The sequence below is a fragment of the Perna viridis genome, chromosome 7 (assembly GCF_037379345.1).
Source record: "Perna viridis isolate PV_CMFRI_1.1 ecotype Kerala chromosome 7, ASM3737934v1, whole genome shotgun sequence".
Taxonomy (NCBI): domain Eukaryota; kingdom Metazoa; phylum Mollusca; class Bivalvia; order Mytilida; family Mytilidae; genus Perna; species Perna viridis.
The window spans coordinates 43055617-43067851 of record NC_142451.1 but is presented as its reverse complement, the minus strand read 5'-3'; the positions used below and the strand labels follow the sequence as shown (position 1 = coordinate 43067851).

At 32.5% G+C, this 12235-nt stretch overlaps 1 protein-coding gene across 1 annotated transcript; it reads right to left on the bottom strand.

Moving 5' to 3' along the window:
• Positions 1–9909: 9909 nt before the first annotated feature.
• Positions 9910–11863, bottom strand: LOC148612803 (barH-like 1 homeobox protein). The gene is made up of 3 exons (XM_088594545.1): positions 11405–11863; positions 10800–10998; positions 9910–10421 (listed from the first exon to the last, which is right to left on the bottom strand). The coding sequence occupies exons 1-3, from the start codon at positions 11703–11705 to the stop codon at positions 10217–10219; spliced, it is 705 nt and encodes a 234-aa protein (XP_088450671.1). The 5' UTR covers positions 11706–11863; the 3' UTR covers positions 9910–10216.
• Between the last annotated feature and the right edge of the window lie 372 nt (positions 11864–12235).

Sequence of the window (12235 nt, the reverse complement as noted above, 5' to 3'; positions counted from 1 at the left end):
CAATTTTTATTGTGAATTTTGTTTATATATTGAATGTTTATTTTCATTGTCAAAAATATTTATAAATAACCAATATATTAGGCTTATAATTTTGTATGACAAACACGAGTTGCGTGTTCTTAAAACTCGTCAGGGGCATTCCAATAAAAATAGTTACCGAAATGTTTTTGTCAAGTGTAGATGGGTCATCTATGCCATGGAGTGCAAAAATGCTTTATTTAAAAAGATTCTCCGATCTCCCTTGCAAACTTGCCAAGAGTGGGGGGTAGGACCTGTGCGGTTTACAAGGTAGAATACGGCAAATCAAAAAGCTTGCATCAGAAATGCATTCTATATAAAAACATCTTTGATTCTTGAATCCACGAAATTTTTTCCCATGAAATTTTATCCCAACAAAATAAATGATTATACTGTATAAAACTTATATGTTTCCTAATAATTTCATCATTTCATTCAACTTGTTAAGTGGCACTCCAGCTAAGAATCATGCAAAATGTGATTCATGGGTGAAAAGCCTACACATTTTTATTTTTGATATTTTGCTTAAAATCGCCATAGTAAACAGAAATTTACATTCAATTTTTCATATAACTCGTGTCCTTAGGAGATTAGGAGCTATTTTGTATAAGGAATGAGGGTGTGTATGGGGGATAAAATACGGTGTATATGGATTGAGAATGATGTATAAGGATTGAAAATAGTAAATATGGAGGGGTAAATAATAGATGGGGGGAGTGGTGTGTAGGGATACAGAATGGTGTATTGTGATGGCAAATGGTGTTCAATGGATGATAAATGGTTATAGGGGATGCAAAATTGTGTATAAGGGTTGAAAATGGTGGATAGGGAGAGGTTGAGATGGAGAATGGTGTATAAGGGTGGGTAATGGTCAATAATATATGGGGAGTGGTGTTTAAGATGGTGTATAGGGATAGACAGTGGTGGATAAGGGATGCAGAATGGTGTATTAGGATGGGTAATGGAGTACAGGGGATTAGAAATGGTAAAAAGCAGAATGGGAAATGGTGTAAAGGAGATGCAATTTGTGTTTCAGAAATTGGGCGTCATATAGGGTATTATGAAATGAGTATTTTCTGCAAGAAACGTTTAATATATAAAGATAAAAATTGAAGACATGCAGTCACAATATCGATCAAACAAGTATTGCTATAATGCATCTAAACCTTGAAAAGTACGTTTACAATATCTAACACGATGCCTAAAATCAGTTTACAACATAAACAAATAGTATCGTCTACTGAGAAGATCTGTACATTTATTAGATGCTATCAATCAAGCTAATAACAATGTCTCATTTCTTCTGTAGTATTAGCTAGTAATTATAAACAAAAAAAGTAACATACAGAGTCAGTGTGGTGGTGATAAGCTGGCGTCATATTGAAACAGTGTTCAGTAGTAGAAAAAGGCGATAATCGTCGGTAATGGATCCGCCTTTCAGGGGCAAGCAACCATCAAATATGTCGTATTCATCCAAAGTTTCGGTTTCCCGTTTTAATTGTACTTTAAAATAGTTGTATCTTTATTTTTACTAGTGCAAATAACATAAAATAGAGATGCATTTAGAGATGGTATGTTTGAAATAGTTTCTTTTTTGTTTTTTTTTCTGACTGAGAGTTGATCGCATTTTTATCGATGTCATCTAGACTGTAATGTGTTATCATGCAACGCATACCACATGAACTACCTTGTTTAGAGAAGTCACTAAATTGTTTATTTTACAGTAATACTAAGGAAAATATAGTTTAAATCTGTAGGAGTTGGGGTATGAAAATGCATCTACGTATATTCGTATATTACAGGGACTGACACTTAAGTACTATTTAATCCTCTGGGGTTTAACGGGACATATATACAAACGAAAAAAGGTTATTCAATAAAAAAAAAACAACATCCTATCCGTCATCCTCTCCTAACCCCATAAAGCACTGAATTACTAACATCACAATAAATTATAAAATATTAATAGTATTAAAGATGAAATAATGATTTTTGTATGTTTTTATGAAAGAGATCCTACCTAACTTGTAAGGTGTAGGAAAACAGAATATTTCTTTGATAATATTCACATACCGTTTGAAAGTCAAAATCTTGGACAAAACAAACCGAAGTGTTTGAAATAAAAGGTTTTTTTTTGATGCAGTTGAAAACAATCTGGAAAATATGCCACGTTTTTTTTTAATATTCCATTCATTACATCAGTTCATGTCATAGGAAGGAAATATCTAATAAATCGTATAAATCGTCTATGTTTGCAATCAACAACAATTTCTATAATTTATATGCATTTGTCTTAAACCAGATTTAAAGTATGAAATTGACATATTCTAAATCTACAATACAAGAGTAATCAAGGGAACCAAGATTTGAGATCAAAGAAACATATTCCAAGGATAAAGACTAAACAGGAAAAATAGACACTCACAACAAACAACGTAGAATAACAAAAAAATTAACACGTACAAAAACAAAAGTAAATGAGCTACCCGGAATACACTTAAACTGGTAGCATTGACCAGTTGCACCGGCAGGGTAGGCGTTCTCAACTTTCCTAGACACACTGTAAAATATCATTGCAAAGCTAGCAATGGTTTTCTGTAGTACATTGTCATTTCTTCGTGATTAGATTAAACTCCTTAATTTTATACTACTGTCTACATAAAAGTCAACAAATAGTAACTAAAAATGTAACATTATTAATTAAGTCCTTTGATTTATATATATAAAAAGTCGTAGCTTGCAATGTACTTAATATTTGTGTTGGGTTTTTCAATATTATATTAGAAATTATAAACAAAAATCAGTTCCTTCAGAGTAAGACCATTATTTTACACTTTTGTTGTTAGAATATGATAATTGTTACAACACATCCAGATATTCCTGTGCTGAGCGTCATATGTATATAATCAATTAAAAAAACAACGTATTATTTAACGTATACTTAAACTATATTATTAAGCAATGGCCTACATTTTGAATTCAGTGGAACCTTAAAACAACAACAAAAACATTATTGAATACTCATAAATAAACAAGGTGAATAACCATAATATTATTAATAGAATCCTATAAATGCAAAACAAAAGAATAACTATGAGCATGAAACAAATTCCGCATTTCTGTAATTTCTTTTGCGTTCTTTGGCAATCGCGATAACATTTTTGTCATTCCATTAGGTCGATAGATTATTCAACAATATCATGATCATACATTTAAGCACACGATTAATATAACATATTTGTATTATAATTTTTCTTATGTGGGAATGCTACTTGTTATTATGTGCACCATTTGTGTTGTAAAGTAGCTGTCTTAACCAAATTCAGACAAGAAGTGATTCCTGCATGTAAAAAAAACAACAAATGCATATGTAGGTCTAATTCAGAAATACTTATAGACCATATAACAAATCTTATAAAGGGAATGAATATGGTGTTTTTTGATATTTATACGCCATTTAAAATTTAGACACGGTCAATAGCAGAATTGGTACCAAGTACATAAAAACCAACCCAACAAACAATGCTTTTTCGTTACATACACCATATTTCTCACATAAATAAATTCTTTCCCGTATACAGGTCCCTATTTTACAATTGGAAAAAATACATACCGTCGTCTCTCACGTAAGTCAACCACCAAGAACGACAACTCTTGCAAAGTTTCAATTTTATGTACAATCTAAATCATTTTATTTCAATTTAGTGCAACATCCAAACTTCAATTTAAGACTGGTAAAGATGCCTGAAATCATTACTTTCTAATGAAAAAAAAGTGAATTTGGTTGGTTCTTGACATGCGTGAATCATCTAATGTGTAATTGTTATATATAGAGACTGATACTTCAATTTCATTGCAAAAAGCCTTTAGTTTGTTTTCACTTTCATTGTATAAGTCTAACGAACAAATACTCTCTCTCTCTCTCTCTCTCTCTCTCTCTCTCTCTCTCTCTCTCTCTCTCTCTCTTCTTTGCTAAATATCAGTTTAGAACTAGAAGTGTTCATTTTAAAATAATGAAAATTAATTTGAGTAAAAACATATTTTTTATCATTAAACACCTTTTAAAACAATTTGCTTTGAAAATAGAATTGCACTGACGATTATGACACAGTTGTATAGTCTGTTTTGATGCTTGCGTCTGATAACATACATGTATGTATACACGTTTAAGATAGAAAAGATTTGTCTCTTTCATACTAAAACCACAGAAGTTTTTTTAGGGCCTTTTTACAATTCTCGCCATCATTTACATCAGTGCTAACTAGAGTGGAAATAAATCGTTGTTGCAATCTTGGTAATCTACGAATCTTAAATCGATAATGATTTTTGGCACCCGCTACAGCGAGATTTTAATCAATGATTGTAAAGTAAGAGACAATCATTCATCTTGTTAGGAATACAAGTGATGATGGGCATCATCTTCAATACAGTATCAAACTGATTATCAGCTACGGGGTTGGCTAAAAACCTGATACCGAATTTTGTCCCGCATATCTTAAATCGCTTAACATCATTTTATTAAAACTTTTCAGCGTTGCAACAAAATGTTAAGTGACAAGTAAAGATATGTTTGCTGACAAGGGCAATGATAACTGGAGTTGTTTTCATACAAATTTCTTAAAACAAAAAGTCATTTACGAGTTGTAACAAAAATCTAAATGGACTATTCTTTACCATTCAACATTCAATATTTCCATAACAAACACCATTTATCCCTGAAAACAAAACACTAAATATTGTATTTTTGAAACATTTTTTAAACAAAAGGATGAATTAGCGCGTGATCCAAGATGGCGATAAGACGAACCACGCGTAAACAAATACACTATAAACAAAATCGTTTTTTCAGCAATAAAGATTTGTTTTACACAGATTAAACGGATAACACTTATGTCTTTTAATTTTGGAAATGGGCTGATGTATGCAGATAGGACCGATGTCATGTAATAGAGCTTGGGAATTGATGGATGTTTGATTCTCGTCTTCAGAAAATTAACTCACCATGCGATATGATAAGCGGGTATTGGCAATATTGAATACGATGCAACAACATGCAATGTCCTATGCCCTGTCAAAGCAGTCTAAAAGTGCGACGATTTAGTTACATGGATGCGACGATGGTTTATCAAATTTTAATATCATATTTTAGATGATCAGATTAACGAGATCTTGGCACCAATTTGTTATGGCGTGCATAGCAAAAGCATATGTTTTATAAAAATATCCGAAAAGCATTATAAAATATTCAAAAGAGTTGTTTAGAAACTTCAAGATCAACCTTTATCCCTATTCATCAATTCTGATGACAAAATCTCTCACATAAGTGTTAGTTCCTGTATGAATCAGGCAGTAGGTGAAACGTTGTATGAAAAAACCCACAATTGTGATAGTGTAATTTGACTAATTGCACCATCAGAATCAAGGAAAACAGACATGATTTTCCATATCAAGCTGGTCTATTGAGTTACAATTTCACTGAAATTGAGCATTTCAATGGCAGATAACTCTATCAAAAATCACATTTTTCTAAGATTCTATTGAAAAATTTCTGAGCAAAGCCAGTGATGCAGAGATCAAATAATCATTATGGTCTTTTCAAATAAAAAGCATCCTTGAGTGATTTTTCATTGTTAGATCAGTGGGGTTTTGACATGCATGTTTCTGGTTATTTTTATTTTACTTTATTCTTACAAACATTTACAATTAAAACCTAAATATTTCTAAGGAAATACAAAATTTCTCAATTCAGCATCCCCACCATTTCTGCTAATAGCACATGTATGTATTCCCGATGTATTCTTGATTGCGTCTCTTTTCTATCAAAAAAACTTTCCTTTAATTTAATGGCAACATAAATATTATTTGTTGTAATAAAACTTTGTTAGTTGCATGAAAAAAAAAACAGTGTTAATATAATGTGATGTTAACACTAATTATTTTATTCAGTATGCCATTTTTAGCCATGCCAATAAAATGTAGGGCTTTTGTGTTAGTTTGTCCATCCATTACCTGCAAATCTAAAGCCAAAAAAAAAACATTTTTTTGTTTTTTGTTTGTTTGTTTGTTTGTTTTTTGTTTGTTTGTATCTTTCTTTCCACATTAATATCAGACTGAAAACTGACTAAAATGCTATTGTGTTGTATTTGAACAAAATTGACGACAATGATTCTGGCAACCGGTTTTATCTCAGGGATTGTGAATCTGTTTCAAAGACGCTTTCTTATACAATGAATCCCTCTAAACTGAATCCCGGATAAACATATAACACATCTAAATCAACCATCATCCAAAATCCATCTATGTCAGTTTTAATTGAAATGCATTTTGAACTTGTTTACTCACAATGGCAACATGAATTTGGATTTTTTCTTTGTTTTTTCCCAAATACATATGAGAAGGAGACCAAATATGCTTTAACTAGAAATATTATAGGGTTATTGCATGAATACTGGTGAATATTGTCCCGAGCAGAATATTATATTTCACCAGTATTCATGCAATAATCTTTTATTATATAGTAATAAATATTTCAGTTAATATTATACTAATTTGTTGGATATAATGCATTTGACAAGGTTGTATGTGTTTTATTGCACTAGTTCAAATATGATGCATAATAAATACACGTATATGAACTAGTGCAATATGAAAGATTAATCAAGGGAACCAAGGTTATAGCGGTAATCAAAAGAATGTAATCCAGGGACAAAGACCAGACATGGAAAATATGCATTCACAACAAAGAACATAAAGTAACTAAAATCATACATACAAAGTAACAAAAGTAAATGAGCAACTCGGACTCCACTAAAAACTGGGAGCATGGACCAGGTGCACCGGTAGGGTAAGCGTCCTCTGCTTTTCTAGAAACACCCGCCGAGTTGCTCATAAAAAGTCAAGTCCGGGGTAGACAAACGAGGAAAGGAAAACTATGACCCGTTGAATACACCAGTTTTCATGGTGCTGATGGATACACCATAACGATCCACGAGTGCTAGCGCGATACAAAAAGTCTGCGTAGTTTTGGCAAGCTCTGGCATAACCTATGAGTTGTGATATGAACACTCCATACGCAGGAGCCGAAGAGATGTTGCCACAGATGAAAGGAAAGTTAACAATTCTGAATGAAAAGTCATCACGTTTGTCGTAAATTTGGTCAATAGTTTTCCTTTACCATCGATTTCTAAGTGTAGGTCAATATATGAGGCTGACTTCAAAGTGTCTGTAGTATCCTTTATCTCAAGTTTTTTTGGGTAGATGCGATGTATCAAATCCCCGAAATTAGGATTGTTTAAAAATAATACGTCATCTATATAGCGGAAACTGAGAATGAAGGATCTAGCCAAACATTTATGAATGTTTGATAAATTGTAGTAAAATTGAAAGGAATGCATTTTTTTGCTTGTATTATTTGAAAGAAAAATGGAATCACAATAATTGTCACCAAACACGGAAATATGACCCATATAAAGAGGTCATTGCCATTTTTATAACAACCTGTCGATATCCCGTTCAGCCATTTTATAGCAGACGACAACAGTGCAATAAATTTAAAAACGTATTCGGAACGTCTCCGAATTTTTCCAGATACGAATAAAAGTTTGCGTGCAAATACCGGGATATATTGCATGCTTTGTTTTCTATTGATTTGAATAGGAAAATATTTATTACTATGTAATAATGTATAATATTGCATGAAAGCTCACGTGTTCCCATATAACTCAACTGGAAAACAGCCATGCAATATCCAACCTCATTAGCATAAATATTGCACAGGAACAACGCCTCTGACGAAAATTACTCCGCCTGTAAAGAATGGCCATATACCTTAATATTTTATATTTCGACTTAGCGCCAAAGGAGAGCACGTTTCTGTTCATTTCTAATTGGTCAAATAATGTGTAGTCAATTCATGTCACAAATCATTTATAGCACCGCCATCCTCGTTTTTCAAATAAACGTCTAGCCTTGCGAGCTCAAAGTATATTTGAATAACTCATAAGATCGTGCTGTAAAAATAAACAAACACATAATAACGTTGTTGACACAAGTTTTATATCATCCTTCTTTTTTCAACTTGATTACCGTAATTTCTGAAAAATCAAACTTTGACCTAGTTGAAAACATGATTTCATTTTTCTAGTTTAATCCAATTTGTGTTAGTTAGAATTAAAATATTATTGCTATTCATCGCTTGGTGATTTGTATCTCAGAACGGTTGTAATTGGCTACCTGCACGTGCTAAGATCCCGCGTGTAATTATGTATTCATGAGCAAATCTATATTAACAGCATAATATGAAATAATTGTTAGCCTTCGGGTAGAAAGTTTGTTTAATTAATGGGCCATTATATATTGAAATTCAACCTAATGTATTTCACAGATAATGTCTGTATGCACTTTTTTCATGTTGAAATGTCTACCATCAATGACTTTAATATAAAGGTATATTACATGTACGAAGATATACGACACAAAAAATTTGACAGCATAGAGGAAAAGACGAAACTCGAAATGGATTGGTTAACCGTCCCATATATTAAGATACTTCCTGCATGTCAGGGCGAGAACGTTTGACTGATTGAAAAGACCCTGCTTTGTACTAGCTACATACGATGTATCGGATTTTCATTTGTGTTTGTTTACAGCCGCGCATGTACGTAGACATACCGACTCACTAGGATACATTTTCCCGCTAGTATTCTCTGTATCTCATATATGGCGCGTGTTTGGTTGAGAGGCAGTTGCTGACAATTCCTTGGGTGTAAATCGACCAGGAATTGATCCCACAACCTCCGAGCATACTGCCACGTGACTACCGAGGCGGTCGAAAAGCAGGAAAAAAATATACTGAATAAAGACGGCTTATAACAACTGAACGTCATGTCACAAGTGAAAAAATAAAACTGAATTCAAAAACACAAAAACGAGTTGTAATATAAGCAACGTATAGACTCCAGCACACATATTGCTTTAAAAGTATGTATTTTGATAAATCAGCAGAATAAGGGTCCTCTACTTTTTCTCAAAGAACATCTGCCGGTGTTTGTTTATGCATATTTTCTTCTTCCGTTTTTATCTCGCATTTGAAATCTTATTCATGAGCAACTCGGTGGAGGTTTTCAGAAGAGCAGAGAACGCTTACCATATCGGCACACCTTGTATGTATTCCCAGTTTTAGTGGAGGCTAGTTGCTCTTTCGTTTTTTTTTAAGTTTCTGTGTGTATCATTCAAATTACCGTGTATTATATATGGTGTTTATGTCTGTTTCTTTAGTGAAGTCTTTGCCCCCGCTCTTATTATGGTTTCCTCCCTTTACTTATAAGTATGTACAAAATGTAATGGGTGATTGTCAAATCGATGCATTTTCGGTATTTTGTTGTTATTGTTGTTTAATTTATGTATCATCCAGTTGTATTTTTTCAAGTGCCAGTCTCTTTAAGAATCAGGCAGTGGGTGAACCATGGTATAATATAACCTATATTTTTTACGGTGTAGATTTAATAATTTTACCATTTTGATTAAAAAAGAAAGATCATACCCATTTAAGTACGATTAAACGAGTTATGACTTTGAAAATGAAAATTGAACATTGCAAAGGCGAAAAACTCTGTCATAAACTTTAATTTTCTTATATTCAATGAAATATTTCCAAACATCCAATGACGGAAAGATTTAATAGCGATCATTGGAGAGAGATCAGATTTTTTTAGTTTAACAGTGGATTATGGGCTTCTTTTTTCACATTTTCCACATTCATATGATTCTTAAAATACTTGTACTTAAATTTCATTTTCGTTGTACATTAGTACTCATGTAACCTATGAATTTTGTTTTCATAATCAGTTTGGATATATGCAGAGCTACACAATCTCACATAAAAAAGCAAGCTCCGTATTTATCTTTTAATATTATATAAAATATTTCTATATAAAAAACCATCACATAACAATATAATATATACAAAATCCCTAAATGACTATCACATTTTACACTATAAAATGTCATGAGCACTTTGTCAATGAAATATGAGAAACATTGCCCTCTATGTCTACTATGGTAAATGCATAGCATGAGTAAGATATTGCACAAACCCATATACGTAAGTAAAATACATGAAATGCATGGAGTCTTAGGAATGCATAATACTGTTGCAGTATCAGTAAGCCGCCATTTTTGTTATAAACGTATGCGGTTATTACATAAACATATGCGGCAAAACACGCGTGGTCAGTGGCGTTGATTGTCTGAGATATAAGCTGTTAACGTTTGGGTAAAGTCCAGGATGAGCTTCAGAGTACGATGGCCAATATGGGTTCATCATCATTCGTTGCACATTTGCGTAATTACCTGCTTCTGCCAACAGCTCTAACCCTACGGCTGTTTGTCTCTTCCATTTGGTTCTGTAGAATGGTAAAAAAACAGACATGAAAAAAGATCAATTCAAAGACAGTGATAATCTTTTATGTTGGATTTGAATATATACAGTAATACATTTGTAATAAGTTTTATGAAAGAAATTTTTTTACATTGTATCAAGTACATGTATAATACATTTTGAAGTGTGAAAAGATGGCTTTAAATATAAAGAACTTGATTTAACTTTGTTCTGAAGACATCACATATATAAATAACACATTGCACCTAACTTTCCTCAGGACCAAATGTGAATTGCATATCGACAACAAATGGTTGGACTTCACTGTCGAGCAAAACAGTGATTTTTCGCAAAACATAAAATAAGGCAGCAACGCATTCAAGAATAATTCAAAGTATCTCACCTTCTATTTTGGTACCACGTCTTGACTTGTGTGTCTGTTAGGTTCAGTTTAGCAGCTAGTTCCATTCTGTCTTGCACACTAAGGTATTTTTGTCGTTCAAATTGTTTCTCTAGACTGTTGAGTTGATGGTCTGTAAATGCTGTTCGGGCTTTCCTTGGTTTCTTGGCTTTATTGCTGTAATGGTGCTCTGAGAACCGGTCTGGAAAAAAAGGTAGAATAATATTTATTTTTTTATAACTTAACAGTCTTCCAATTTTGTCTTTCTTTATTTCTATTATACTAATATAATTTATTATTCTACTAATTTAATATCTAAAAAAAAACCTAACTTGCTGTATTTCCCTTTTTTGTAAAAATGGTATCTTTGCAGTGGTGTTTGTGGTTTTTCTTTCTATTTTTTGTTTTCTTTATATCTGAAGGCCGAAATGTTGTGTAAAATTACAAAACAAAGCTAGAAAAAAAATCTTTAAAACATTTCCGATTCGTAGTTTGTTGGCTAGTGAAAAAAAATTAAACTACTCAATCGTTGAAAATGAGTGGAATTCAATGAAATGAATGTCGTTTTAGTGATTTACCAAGATTAACAAATTGAATATAAAAATTACCATATCTCTGTGGCTTAAATTCGTCCGTTTCTTCTGTATCACTGTAGTCGTTTGATGAACTTTTATCACAACAGGAATCATCTTTGTTTTGTGACTTTCTGTCTGATAAAATGTCTGTTATTAGAAATGATGGTTTTCCTGTGTGTTTTGTCGATTTAATTACTCCACAATCGGTGCACGCCGGAGATCGAGCTTGGCTCGACAGTTTTTCTGAGTCACTATATTCGTCATCACTTGTGCCATCAATGTCAACATGATCTTCAGAATCAGAAAAATGTTCCATATCAGACATATATCTCATATTATTTATTATTTCACTTCTGAAATATTCTCTCTTTGATATAACTCTGAAAGCTGAGTTATGTTCCTTCAAAAGTTCGACCAGAAACACGTTGTAAATTTCAAAGACAGGTCTAAATGATTGATATGACAGAATAATAAAGTGATATATTGAGGTGAGTGTGCTTTTAAAGGAGTTTCAGAAATAATAGAAATATTACCTCTTTATTATAATCTACCCGGTGTCCAATCACATGTGGGGGCGTGGTCTATATCCAGGTGTGCATGTCCGGGTACGAGTTGATTGACGTGTTTTGGCGCTATTAACTTTTCTAATAATGTAATTGCTTTTGTAATTATTCACAAATTTGATTTTACGCCTCGTATGAATTGCAAAAATGTCACCGCTGAGGTGTGCAAAGTCAATATGTCGCGTTCTTTACTAATAGCTTAAGCCATGCGGACAAAAAATAATTCTAAATTCAAAGTCGCCTTTTAATAAGGATACAGATTAAAAGGGATGAAAATCATGATGTGTTCATGATGATAATT